General features: G+C 70.5%; 1 protein-coding gene across 1 annotated transcript in view; it reads left to right on the top strand.

The window, feature by feature from the left end:
- The window catches only part of usp24 (ubiquitin specific peptidase 24), a 221375-nt gene that overhangs the window by 56056 nt on the left and 151785 nt on the right, over window positions 1-13534 (top strand). Inside the window, 1 exon segment of the mRNA XM_085983153.1 lies at window positions 12835-12870. Within this exon segment, the coding sequence (XP_085839279.1) occupies window positions 12835-12870 (36 nt within the window).

Below are 13534 nucleotides of genomic sequence, written 5' to 3' on the forward strand. Positions count from 1 at the left end.
CCTCCTCCCCCCTGTCCCCGTCCCTCCCCCCCCCTGTCCCCCTTCCCTCCCCCCCCTGTCCCCCGTCCCTGTCCCCCGTCCCTGTCCCCCGTCCCTGTCCCCCGTCCCTGTCCCCTGTCCCCCGTCCCTGTCCCCCGTGTCCCCCGTCCCTGTCCCCCGTGTCCCCCGTCCCCCCCCCGTCTCGTCCCCCCTGTCCCCCGTCTCCCCCCCCTGTCCCCCCGTCTCCCCCCCCCTGTCCCCCGTCTCCCCCCCTGTCCCCCGTCTCCCCCCCTGTCCCCCGTCTCCCCCCCTGTCCCCCGTCTCCCCCCCCTGTCCCCCGTCTCCCCCCCTGTCCCCCGTCTCCCCCCCTGTCCCCCGTCTCCCCCCCTGTCCCCCGTCTCCCCCCCTGTCCCCCGTCTCCCCCCTGTCCCCCGTCTCCCCCCCCTGTCCCCCGTCTCCCCCCCTGTCCCCCGTCTCCCCCCCTGTCCCCCGTCTCCCCCCCTGTCCCCCGTCTCCCCCCCCTGTCCCCCGTCTCCCCCCCTGTCCCCCGTCTCCCCCCCTGTCCCCCGTCTCCCCCCCTGTCCCCCGTCTCCCCCCCTGTCCCCCGTCTCCCCCCCTGTCCCCCGTCTCCCCCCCTGTCCCCCGTCTCCCCCCCTGTCCCCCGTCTCCCCCCCTGTCCCCCGTCTCCCCCCCCTGTCCCCCGTCTCCCCCCCTGTCCCCCGTCTCCCCCGTCCCCCCTGTCCCCCGTCTCCCCCCCTGTCCCCCGTCTCCCCCCCTGTCCCCCGTCTCCCCCCCTGTCCCCCGTCTCCCCCCCTGTCCCCCGTCTCCCCCCCTGTCCCCCGTCTCCCCCCCTGTCCCCCGTCTCCCCCCCTGTCCCCCGTCTCCCCCCCCTGTCCCCCGTCTCCCCCCCCTGTCCCCCGTCTCCCCCCCTGTCCCCCGTCTCCCCCCCTGTCCCCCGTCTCCCCCCCTGTCCCCCGTCTCCCCCCCTGTCCCCCGTCTCCCCCCCTGTCCCCCCGTCTCCCCCCCTGTCCCCCGTCTCCCCCCCTGTCCCCCGTCTCCCCCCCTGTCCCCCGTCTCCCCCCCTGTCCCCCGTCTCCCCCCCTGTCCCCCGTCTCCCCCCCCTGTCCCCCGTCTCCCCCCCTGTCCCCCGTCTCCCCCCCTGTCCCCCGTCTCCCCCCCTGTCCCCCGTCTCCCCCCCCTGTCCCCCGTCTCCCCCCCTGTCCCCCGTCTCCCCCCCTGTCCCCCGTCTCCCCCCCCTGTCCCCCGTCTCCCCCCCCTGTCCCCCGTCTCCCCCCCTGTCCCCCGTCTCCCCCCCCTGTCCCCCGTCTCCCCCCCCTGTCCCCCGTCTCCCCCCCTGTCCCCCGTCTCCCCCCCTGTCCCCCGTCTCCCCCCCCTGTCCCCCGTCTCCCCCCCTGTCCCCCGTCTCCCCCCCTGTCCCCCGTCTCCCCCCCTGTCCCCCGTCTCCCCCCCCTGTCCCCCGTCTCCCCCCCCTGTCCCCCGTCTCCCCCCCTGTCCCCCGTCTCCCCCCCTGTCCCCCGTCTCCCCCCCCTGTCCCCCGTCTCCCCCCCTGTCCCCCGTCTCCCCCCCTGTCCCCCGTCTCCCCCCCCTGTCCCCCGTCTCCCCCCCTGTCCCCCGTCTCCCCCCCCTGTCTCCCCGTCTCCCCCCCTGTCCGTCTCCCCCCCCTGTCCGTCCCCCCTGTCCCGTCCCCCCCCGTCCTGTCCCCCCCCCCCCCGTCCCCCCCCCCTGTCCCCCGTCTCCCCCCCCTGTCCCCGTCGTCCCCCGTCCCCCGTCCCTCCCCCCCTCCCCCCGTCCCTCCCCCCCTGTCCCCCGTCCCTCCCCCCTGTCCCCCGTCCCTCCCCCCCTGTCCCCCGTCCCTCCCCCCTGTCCCCCGTCCCTCCCCCCCTGTCCCCCGTCCCTCCCCCCTGTCCCCCGTCCCTCCCCCCCTGTCCCCCGTCCCTCCCCCCTGTCCCCCGTCCCTCCCCCCGTCCCTCCCCCCTGTCCCCCGTCCCTCCCCCCTGTCCCCCGTCCCTCCCCCCTGTCCCCCGTCCCTCCCCCCTGTCCCCCGTCCCTCCCCCCTGTCCCCCGTCCCTCCCCCCCTGTCCCCCGTCCCTCCCCCCCTGTCCCCCGTCCCTCCCCCCCTGTCCCCCGTCCCTCCCCCCTGTCCCCCGTCCCGTCCCCCCTGTCCCCCGTCCCGTCCCCCCCTGTCCCCCCGTCCCTCCCCCCTGTCCCCCGTCCCGTCCCCCGTCCCTCCCCCGTCCCGTCCCCCGTCCCTCCCCCCCTGTCCCCCGTCCCTCCCCCCCCTGTCCCCCCGTCCCTCCCCCCCTGTCCCCCGTCCCTCCCCCCCCTGTCCCCCGTCCCCTCCCCCACTGTCCCCCGTCCCTCCCCCCCCGTCCCTGTCCCCCGTGTCCCCCGTGTCCCCCGTCCCCCCCCGTCCGTCCGTCCCCCTCCGTCCCCCTGTCCCCCGTCTCCCCCCCTGTCCCCCGTCTCCCCCCCTGTCCCCCGTCTCCCCCCCCTGTCCCCCGTCTCCCCCCCCTGTCCCCCGTCTCCCCCCCCCTGTCCCCCGTCTCCCCCCCCTGTCCCCCGTCTCCCCCCCTGTCCCCCGTCTCCCCCCCTGTCCCCCCGTCTCCCCCCCCTGTCCCCCGTCTCCCCCCCCTGTCCCCCGTCTCCCCCCCTGTCCCCCCGTCTCCCCCCCTGTCCCCCGTCTCCCCCCCTGTCCCCCGTCTCCCCCCCTGTCCCCCGTCTCCCCCCCTGTCCCCCGTCTCCCCCCCTGTCCCCCGTCTCCCCCCCTGTCCCCCGTCTCCCCCCCTGTCCCCCGTCTCCCCCCCTGTCCCCCGTCTCCCCCCCTGTCCCCCGTCTCCCCCCCCTGTCCCCCGTCTCCCCCCCTGTCCCCCGTCTCCCCCCCTGTCCCCCCGTCTCCCCCCCTGTCCCCCGTCTCCCCCCCTGTCCCCCGTCTCCCCCCCTGTCCCCCGTCTCCCCCCCTGTCCCCCGTCTCCCCCCCCTGTCCCCCGTCTCCCCCCCTGTCCCCCGTCTCCCCCCCCTGTCCCCCGTCTCCCCCCCCTGTCCCCCGTCTCCCCCCCTGTCCCCCGTCTCCCCCCCTGTCCCCCGTCTCCCCCCCTGTCCCCCGTCTCCCCCCCCGTCCCCCGTCCCCCCCCCCTGTCACAATTCACAATTCAAATCGCTTTATTGGCATGATAAGTTACATCTTATGTTGCCAAAGCATCAAAATACATTTATGGTTTAGCACATAAACGCAGTTCTATTCATACAGTGTATAAACAGGTATATCCCTGAGTGTATAAATATACATTCGCTTTGTTTATATATATTCTTTTCTTAGTTTACTGGTTGTCCCTCTGTTCATGGCAAGCTGTAACATAGTGTGCCGCCAGTGTTATACAGCTTCTCTCCTCTCCCAGTAGGAATGGGAGTTTTTGGTTGTCATTCAGATTTCTGAAATCAGGGCATATTTGTGTGAATTTTTGGTAGAAATTCTCCCTGATGCCCTGATATTTTCCACAGGCTGTGAGGAAGTGCATCTCTGTCTCCACCACTCCCTGACTGCAGTGAGAGCATATCCTGTCCTCTCTTGGCAGCCTGGTCTGCCTGTGTCTGCCTTTTTCGATCGCTAGGCTATGTTCGCTAAGTCTGTACCTTGTCAAGGTTCTTCTCAGTTTGTTATCCTTTACCATGGTCAGGTAATCAGCTATGTTGTATTGTCTGTTTAGGGCCAAGTAGCAATTGAGTTTGCTTTGGGTTTTTGTTGTTTCTGCCCAATATGTCAGATATTTTTCCTTTTGCTTAGCGACGATTGTGTTGGGTCGAATTCTTTGTGTTACCCTGTCACTGTCCTGGGGCTGGTTATTGTTAGTATTGTTAGTAGTTACTTCACTGAGTCCCAGGACTAGTTGACTGAGGGTATTCTTCTTTATGGTCAGCTCTTGGCATTTCAGGGCGTCGTAGTGATAGCATTGGGGATTGCTCATTTGTAGGTGATTCCAAAATTTGGTGGCTCTTTTTTGGATAGTGATTATTAATGGATATTGGCCTAGTTCTGCCCTGCATGCATTGTTTACTGTTTTCCTTTGAGTCCGGAGGATACTTTTACAGAATTCTGCATGTAGGATCTCAATTGGGTGTTTGTCCCATTTTGCAAATTCTTGTTGAGTTAGCGGTCCCCATACCTCACTGCCATAGAGTGCAATTGGTTCAATTACTGATTTGAAAATTTTGAGCCAAATGCTAATTGGGATTTCTATTTGGATTGATTTTTTGATGGCATAGAAAGCCCTTCTTGCTTTCTCTTTCAGTTCATTCACAGCCAGTTTGAAGTTTCCCGTAGAACTGATTTTTAAGCCCAAGTATGTGTAGTTAGTGGTTTGTTCAATTTTGGTTGTTCCTACTGTGAAATTTATTTTGGGTCCCTGATGTTTGGATCTTTGCTGGAACACAAGGACTTTGGTTTTTTGGGGATTTATTGTCAGGGCCCAAGTCTGGCAGTACGACTCCAGCAGGTCCAGGTTTTGCTGTAGCCCCTCTTTAGTAGGTGACAGCAGAACCAGGTCGTCTGCATAGAGGAGGAATTTAACCTTGGATTCATATAGGGTGAGGCCGGGTGCTGTAGATTGTTCAAGTAGTTTTGCCAATCCATTTATGTAAATATTAAAGAGTGTCGGTGAGATTGGCGAGCCCTGCGTCACACCCCGCCCCCTGTGGGAAGTATTTTGTTTGTTTGTCTCCAATTTTTACTGCACATTTGTTGTTTGTATACATTGATTTAATTACATCATATGTTTTCCCTCCTACCCCCACTTTCGATAAGTTTCAGGAATAAACCGTCATGCCAGATGGAGTCGAAAGCCTGTCCCCTGTCCCCCGTCCTCCGTGTCCCCTCCCCCGTCCCCCCCCCGTGTCCCCCCCCTGTCCCCTGTCCCCCCGTCCCCCCCCCCCCGTCGTCCCCCCCCCTGTCCCCCGTCGTCCCCCCCCCCTGTCCCCCGTCGTCCCCCCCCCCCTGTCCCCCGTCGTCCCCCCCCCCTGTCCCCCCGTCGTCTCCCCCCCCCTGTCCCCCGTCGTCCCCCCCCCCTGTCCCCCGTCCCCCCCCCCCCCCCCGTCCCGTCCCCCGTCGTCCCCCCCCCCCCGTCCCCCGTCGTCCCCCCCCTGTCCCCCCGTCCCCCCCCCCTGTCCCCCGTGTCCCCCCCCCCCCCCTGTCCCCCGTCCCCCCCCCCCGTCCCCCCCGTCCACCGTCGTTGTCCCCCGTCGCCCCCCCCCCCGTCCCCCGTCGTCCCCCCCCCCTGTCCCCCGTCGTCCCCCCCCCTGTCCCCTGTCGTCTGTCCCCCGTCGTCCCCCCCCTGTCCCCCGTCGTCCCCCCCCCTGTCCCCCGTCGTCCCCCCCCCCTGTCCCCCGTCGTCCCCCCCCCTGTCCCCCGTCGTCCCCCCCCCTGTCCCCCGTCGTCCCCCCCCCTGTCCCCCGTCGTCCCCCCCCCCCTGTCCCCCGTCGTCCCCCCCCTGTCCCCCGTCGTCCCCCCCCTGTCCCCCGTCGTCCCCCCCCTGTCCCCCGTCGTCCCCCCCCTGTCCCCCGTCGTCCCCCCCCTGTCCCCCGTCGTCCCCCCCCCTGTCCCCCGTCGTCCCCCCCCTGTCCCCCCGTCGTCCCCCCCCTGTCCCCCGTCGTCCCCCCCCCTGTCCCCCGTCGTCCCCCCCCCTGTCCCCCGTCGTCCCCTCCCCTGTCCCCCGTCGTCCCCCCCCTGTCCCCCGTCGTCCCCCCCCGTCCCCCGTCGTCCCCCCCCCTGTCCCCCCGTCGTCCCCCCCCCTGTCCCCCCGTCGTCCCCCCCCCTGTCCCCCGTCGTCCCCCCCCTGTCCCCCGTCGTCCCCCCCCTGTCCCCCGTCGTCCCCCCCCTGTCCCCCGTCGTCCCCCCCCTGTCCCCCGTCGTCCCCCCCCCTGTCCCCCGTCGTCCCCCCCCCTGTCCCCCGTCGTCCCCCCCCCTGTCCCCCCGTCGTCCCCCCCCTGTCCCCCGTCGTCCCCCCCCTGTCCCCCGTCGTCCCCCCCCCTGTCCCCCGTCGTCCCCCCCCCTGTCCCCCGTCGTCCCCCCCCCTGTCCCCCGTCGTCCCCCCCCCTGTCCCCCCGTCGTCCCCCCCCTGTCCCCCGTCGTCCCCCCCCCTGTCCCCCGTCGTCCCCCGTCGTCCCCCCCCTGTCCCCCGTCGTCCCCCCCCCTGTCCCCCGTCGTCCCCCCCCCTGTCCCCCCGTCGTCCCCCCCCTGTCCCCCGTCGTCCCCCCCCCTGTCCCCCGTCGTCCCCCCGTCGTCCCCCGTCGTCCCCCCCCCTGTCCCCCGTCGTCCCCCCCCTGTCCCCCGTCGTCGTCCCCCCTGTCCCCCCGTCGTCCCCCCCCTGTCCCCCCGTCGTCCCCCCCCCTGTCCCCCGTCGTCGTCCCCCCCTGTCCCCCGTCGTCCCCCCCCTGTCCCCCGTCCCCCCCCCCCCTGTCCCCCCGTCGTCCCCCCCCCTGTCCCCCGTCGTCCCCCCCCTGTCCCCCGTCGTCCCCCCCCCCTGTCCCCCGTCGTCGTCCCCCGTCGTCCCCCCCCCTGTCCCCCGTCGTCCCCCCCCTGTCCCCCCGTCGTCCCCCCCCCCCTGTCCCCCGTCGTCCCCCCCCCTGTCCCCCGTCGTCCCCCCCCCTGTCCCCCGTCGTCCCCGTCCCTGTCCCCCCCGTCCCCCGTCGTCCCCCCCCCCTGTCCCCCGTCGTCCCCCCCCCTGTCCCCCTGTCCCCCCCCCTGTCCCCCGTCGTCCCCCGTCGTCCCCCCCCCCCGTCCCCCGTCGTCCCCCCCCCCGTCCCCCGTCGTCCCCCCCCCTGTCCCCCGTCGTCCCCCCCCTGTCCCCCGTCGTCCCCCCCCTGTCCCCCGTCGTCCCCCCCCCTGTCCCCCCGTCGTCCCCCCCCTGTCCCCCGTCGTCCCCCCCCTGTCCCCCGTCGTCCCCCCCCCCTGTCCCCCGTCGTCCCCCCCCCCTGTCCCCCGTCGTCCCCCCCCCCTGTCCCCCGTCGTCCCCCCCCCCTGTCCCCCGTCGTCCCCCCCCCTGTCCCCCGTCGTCCCCCCCCCCTGTCCCCCGTCGTCCCCCCCCCCTGTCCCCCGTCGTCCCCCCCCCCGTCCCCCGTCGTCCCCCCCCCGTCCCCCGTCGTCCCCCCCGTCCCCCGTCGTCCCCCCCCCCGTCCCCCGTCGTCCCCCCCCCCGTCCCCCGTCGTCCCCCCCCCCCCGTCCCCCGTCGTCCCCCCCCCCCGTCCCCCGTCGTCCCCCCCCCCCGTCCCCCCGTCGTCCCCCCCCGTCGTCCCCCCCCTGTCCCCCGTCGTCCCCCCCCTGTCCCCCGTCGTCCCCCCCCTGTCCCCCGTCGTCCCCCCCCTGTCCCCCGTCGTCCCCCCCCCTGTCCCCCGTCGTCCCCCCCCCTGTCCCCCGTCGTCCCCCCCCCTGTCCCCCGTCGTCCCCCCCTGTCCCCCGTCGTCCCCCCCCCTGTCCCCCGTCGTCCCCCCCCCTGTCCCCCGTCGTCCCCCCCCCTGTCCCCCGTCGTCCCCCCCCCTGTCCCCCGTCGTCCCCCCCCTGTCCCCCGTCGTCCCCCCCCTGTCCCCCGTCGTCCCCCCCCCTGTCCCCCGTCGTCCCCCCCCTGTCCCCCGTCGTCCCCCCCCTGTCCCCCGTCGTCCCCCCCCTGTCCCCCGTCGTCCCCCCCCCTGTCCCCCGTCGTCCCCCCCCTGTCCCCCGTCGTCCCCCCCCTGTCCCCCGTCGTCCCCCCCCTGTCCCCCGTCGTCCCCCCCCTGTCCCCCGTCGTCCCCCCCCTGTCCCCCGTCGTCCCCCCCCTGTCCCCCGTCGTCCCCCCCCCTGTCCCCCGTCGTCCCCCCCCCTGTCCCCCGTCGTCCCCCCCCCTGTCCCCCGTCGTCCCCCCCCCTGTCCCCCGTCGTCCCCCCCCTGTCCCCCGTCGTCCCCCCCCTGTCCCCCGTCGTCCCCCCCCCTGTCCCCCGTCGTCCCCCCCCTGTCCCCCGTCGTCCCCCCCTGTCCCCCGTCGTCCCCCCCCTGTCCCCCGTCGTCCCCCCCTGTCCCCCCGTCGTCCCCCCCCTGTCCCCCGTCGTCCCCCCCCTGTCCCCCGTCGTCCCCCCCTGTCCCCCGTCGTCCCCCCCTGTCCCCCGTCGTCCCCCCCTGTCCCCCGTCGTCCCCCCCTGTCCCCCGTCGTCCCCCCCTGTCCCCCGTCGTCCCCCCCTGTCCCCCGTCGTCCCCCCCCTGTCCCCCGTCGTCCCCCCCTGTCCCCCGTCGTCCCCCCCCCTGTCCCCCGTCGTCCCCCCCCTGTCCCCCGTCGTCCCCCCCCCTGTCCCCGTCGTCCCCCCCCCTGTCCCCCGTCGTCCCTCCCTCCCCGTCGTCCCCCCCCCTGTCCCCCGTCGTCCCCCCCCCCCTGTCCCCCGTCGTCCCCCCCCCTGTCCCCCCGTCGTCCCCCCCCCCTGTCCCCCGTCGTCCCCCCCCCCTGTCCCCCGTCGTCCCCCCCCTGTCCCCCGTCGTCCCCCCCCCCCGTCCCCCGTCGTCCCCCCCCCCGTCCCCCGTCGTCCCCCCCCCCCCCGTCCCCCGTCGTCCCCCCCCCCGTCCCCCGTCGTCCCCCCCCCCCGTCCCCCGTCGTCCCCCCCCCCGTCCCCCGTCGTCCCCCCCCCCGTCCCCCGTCCCCCCCCCCCCCGTCCCCCGTCGTCCCCCCCCCCTGTCCCCCCGTCGTCCCCCCCCCTGTCCCCCGTCGTCCCCCCCCCCTGTCCCCCGTCGTCCCCCCCCCCTGTCCCCCCGTCGTCCCCCCCCCTGTCCCCCGTCGTCCCCCCCCCCTGTCCCCCGTCGTCCCCCCCCCCTGTCCCCCGTCGTCCCCCCCCCCTGTCCCCCGTCGTCCCCCCCCCTGTCCCCCGTCGTCCCCCCCCCCCTGTCCCCCGTCGTCCCCCCCCCCCTGTCCCCCGTCGTCCCCCCCCCTGTCCCCCCGTCGTCCCCCCCCCCCCCGTCCCGTCCCCCGTCGTCCCCCCCCCCCCGTCCCCCGTCGTCCCCCCCCTGTCCCCCGTCCCCCCCCCCTGTCCCCCGTGTCCCCCCCCCCCTGTCCACCGTCCCCCCCCCCCGTCCCCCGTCGTTGTCCCCCGTCGCCCCCCCCCCCCCTGTCCCCTGTCGTCTGTCCCCCGTCGTCCCCCCCCCTGTCCCCCGTCGTCCCCCCCCCCCTGTCCCCCGTCGTCCCCCCCCCTGTCCCCCCGTCGTCCCCCCCCCTGTCCCCCGTCGTCCCCCCCCCTGTCCCCCGTCGTCCCCCCCCCTGTCCCCCGTCGTCCCCCCCCCTGTCCCCCCGTCGTCCCCCCCCTGTCCCCCGTCGTCCCCCCCCCTGTCCCCCGTCGTCCCCCCCCTGTCCCCCGTCGTCCCCCCCCTGTCCCCCCGTCGTCCCCCCCCTGTCCCCCGTCGTCCCCCCCCTGTCCCCCGTCGTCCCCCCCCTGTCCCCCGTCGTCCCCCCCCCTGTCCCCCGTCGTCCCCCCCCCTGTCCCCCGTCGTCCCCCCCCGTCCCCCGTCGTCCCCCCCCCCTGTCCCCCGTCGTCCCCCCCCCTGTCCCCCGTCGTCCCCCCCCTGTCCCCCGTCGTCCCCCCCCCTGTCCCCCGTCGTCCCCCCCCCTGTCCCCCGTCGTCCCCCCCCCTGTCCCCCGTCGTCCCCCCCCCTGTCCCCCGTCGTCCCCCCCCCGTCCCCCGTCGTCCCCCCCCCTGTCCCCCCGTCGTCCCCCCCCCTGTCCCCCGTCGTCGTCCCCCTGTCCCCCGTCGTCCCACCCGTCGTCCCCCGTCGTCCCCCCCCTGTCCCCCGTCGTCCCCCCCCTGTCCCCCGTCGTCCCCCCCTGTCCCCCGTCGTCCCCCCCCTGTCCCCCGTCGTCCCCCCCTGTCCCCCGTCGTCCCCCCCTGTCCCCCGTCGTCCCCCCCCTGTCCCCCGTCGTCCCCCCCCTGTCCCCCGTCGTCCCCCCCCTGTCCCCCCGTCGTCCCCCCCCTGTCCCCCGTCGTCCCCCCCTGTCCCCCGTCGTCCCCCCCCTGTCCCCCGTCGTCCCCCCCCCTGTCCCCCGTCGTCCCCCCCCTGTCCCCGTCGTCCCCCCCCCTGTCCCCCGTCGTCCTCCCCCGTCGTCCCCCCCCTGTCCCCCGTCGTCCCCCCCCCCTGTCCCCCGTCGTCCCCCCCCCCCGTCCCCCGTCGTCCCCCCCCCTGTCCCCCGTCGTCCCCCCCCCCGTCCCCCGTCGTCCCCCCCCCCCGTCCCCCGTCGTCCCCCCCCCCCCGTCCCCCGTCGTCCCCCCCCCCCCCGTCCCCCGTCGTCCCCCCCCCGTCCCCCGTCGTCCCCCCCCCGTCCCCCGTCGTCCCCCCCCGTCCCCCGTCGTCCCCCCCCGTCCCCCGTCGTCCCCCCCCCCCGTCCCCCGTCGTCCCCCCCCCCGTCCCCCGTCGTCCCCCCCCCCCCGTCCCCCGTCCCCCCCCCCCCCGTCCCCCGTCGTCCCCCCCCTGTCCCCCGTCGTCCCCCCCCCTGTCCCCCGTCGTCCCCCCCCCCCTGTCCCCCGTCGTCCCCCCCCCCGTCGTCCCCCCCCCCGTCGTCCCCCGTCGTCCCCCCCCCCCGTCCCCCGTCCCCCCCCCCCCCCTGTCCCCCCCCTGTCCCCCGTCGTCCCCCCCCCTGTCCCCCGTCGTCCCCCCCCTGTCCCCCGTCCCGTCCCCGTCGTCCCCCCCCTGTCCCCCGTCCCCCCCCCCCCTGTCCCCCGTCCCCCCCCCTGTCCCCCGTCGTCCCCCGTCCCCCCCCCTGTCCCCCGTCCCCCCCCCTGTCCCCCGTCCCCCCCCCCTGTCCCCCGTCCCCCCCCTGTCCCCCGTCCCCCCCCTGTCCCCCCGTCCCCCCCCCTGTCCCCCGTCCCCCCCCCTGTCCCCCGTCCCCCCCCCTGTCCCCCCGTCCCCCCCCCTGTCCCCCGTCCTCCCCCGTCCCCCCCCCTGTCCCCCGTCCCCCCCCCTGTCCCCCGTCCCCCCCCTGTCCCCCGTCCCCCCCCTGTCCCCCGTCCCCCCCCCTGTCCCCCGTCCCCCCCCTGTCCCCCGTCCCCCCCCCTGTCCCCCGTCCCCCCCCCTGTCCCCCGTCCCCCCCCCTGTCCCCCGTCCCCCCCCCTGTCCCCCGTCCCCCCCCCTGTCCCCCCGTCCCCCCCCCTGTCCCCCGTCCCCCCCCCTGTCCCCCCGTCCCCCCCCCCTGTCCCCCGTCCCCCCCCCTGTCCCCCGTCCCCCCCCTGTCCCCCGTCCCCCCCCTGTCCCCCGTCCCCCCCCCTGTCCCCCGTCCCCCCCCTGTCCCCCCGTCCCCCCCCTGTCCCCCGTCCCCCCCCCTGTCCCCCGTCCCCCCCCCTGTCCCCCGTCCCCCCCCCTGTCCCCCGTCACCCCCCGTTCCCCCCCCCCCCCCCCCCCAGTCCCCTGTCCCCCGTTCCCCTCCCCCCCCCCCCCCCCCCCCCCTGGTCGTGCGCGCGCTCTCTTCCAACAACAACATGCCCTCAACAGACCCTCGGTACCCGCCGGGCACTTCAGCTAGTATATATATATCAGCAACTCAGTTGTGATGCATCTTTGTCCTCGCAATGGATTGCAGGAACTCTTGAGTCCATAGGTAGTTGACCAAGCAAGACCAGGGTTGAGCTGTGAAGGGCTGCTCGTACAGGGCATGATTCTTTTGACTTCTGGGCCGCCTGCCCAACTAAATTGAAGGCATGGGCAGGGCAGAATGTGTGTAGTCGTGTTCATGAGAATTCCATCCATTGTGTGAATGGTCTTTCCCATGCTCTGCTCTTGCTCTGCTCTATGTGCAGGTATGGAGTGATATCTTCCATAACTTTCTGCTCTCACCCCAGGTCTCCTTTAGGAATTCTCAATTCTTTGAAAACTTTGGCAACATAACATTTAAAAATCAGAAGTGTGTCTTGCCTGCGTGGGGTGGGAGGGAAGGGGAGGTGGGGAAGATACTGAGCATGTGGAATAATCTTGTTAGTTATGTAACTGTTAATTGACATGTTCTTTGGGATACCAACTCTGTTTGTTCTTTTGTCTTTGCACGCACTTCAGCGCTCAAAATTATTGAACAAGTGCTCTGGTGTTGGATCCAGCTTCTTTAGTTTGGCAAACACATTTAGGACAATCCAAAAATGAGATTTAGAATTCCTTCTGATAATTATGTATGAGTTTCACTTGCATCACATCACTTTGTCCAATACTGAATACTTGTTCTCTTGAAAGAAAGCATATCATAATTGATGCTCTCATATCCTTCGCATTGATGTAGGTGCAACTGAGGATATCTGCCCATCTAGGCAGTTTGGTATGAAAAGTATTAGATGATCCAAAACAAAAGGGTGAATGGCTGGGTTTTAGAATGTATATTATACAGTTCATTAGCGAATCAAGGAAAATTGCCGCTTTTCCTGCTTGTCCGATGGCCACATGATGTGCACATTTACTCGTCTGCTGCCCTCTAAATTCACAGGGATTATGAACCCCACCACTGCTTGGGAACTTGTCGATTACTTCTTTCTGGTGTCACTTGGTGGAATGTGTTTCTGTATTGTACAGTTTCAGCCTTGCATTTAATCCCTTGATTTCAAATAGAAATGCCGTAACTTAAAAGAATGACATGATCGAGTTCACTAATTGGATGATTGCCCAGAGGGGATCGCTCTTGAAATTGGGTATATATGATACGGTAACAGCAGAGTTTATTTAGTAGCCCATGAAGCCATATTTATTTTCTAGCTGGCTAGCCCTGAATTCTATGACATTGTTTGGTGGTATAGTTATAGCTTGGATTTTGCTGATTATAATTGTTGACAAAGATCTTTTTGGTTACTTTCATCTTTATTTTGCAGGAACCTCATGGATGGCTCATAGATCTGGTTAATCGGGTAGGCAGTCCACTCTATTTTACTACCTCTCCTGCTCTTTCCCGCACCCCCCCCCCCCCCCCCAACCTCACCTCACTTTCTTTATGTACTTGTCAGGTTGCAGAAGAACCTAAAGGATCCTGTATAAGTATTGTAAATAATCTGGTGTTCTTGCTGCATTGTTTATTCTTGTATATAATAAATACTGCAGTAGATGAAAAGGGAGGTCGTGGAAGACATTAGGGAGAAAGGGTGTACAAAGCATTCTGACATACAGGGAAGGAACAGGATAGGGAGAACCATGAAATAAAACTGAAAGGTCAACAAACTGTTGAGAGGCAGAGAGAAAAAGTATGAGGAATATAGAAGAATATATAAAGTACAATAACAGCATTCTTTAATTATATCAGGTGGAAGGGAAGGGTACAGAAGGAACATTGGACTGCTTGCCAGTGGCAGTGAGAAGGTGGTGTCTGAGGAGAGGGATGTGGCAGAATTCCTGATTTGTTTTCTGTTTTTACCCTTGAAAGGTTGGGGACTTTAGAGATGAGACGACAAACCTTTTAGTATCACAAGTGAAGGAATAGAATCATAGAGCACAGAAGGAGGCCATTCGCCGAGCCTGCCTGTGCCAGCTCTTTGAAAGAGCTATCCAATTAGTCCCACTCCCCTGCTCTTTCCCCAT

This window comes from Somniosus microcephalus, chromosome 3, assembly GCF_052327205.1.
Source record: "Somniosus microcephalus isolate GS21.2 chromosome 3, FLI_Smic_1.0, whole genome shotgun sequence".
NCBI classification, from domain to species: domain Eukaryota; kingdom Metazoa; phylum Chordata; class Chondrichthyes; order Squaliformes; family Somniosidae; genus Somniosus; species Somniosus microcephalus.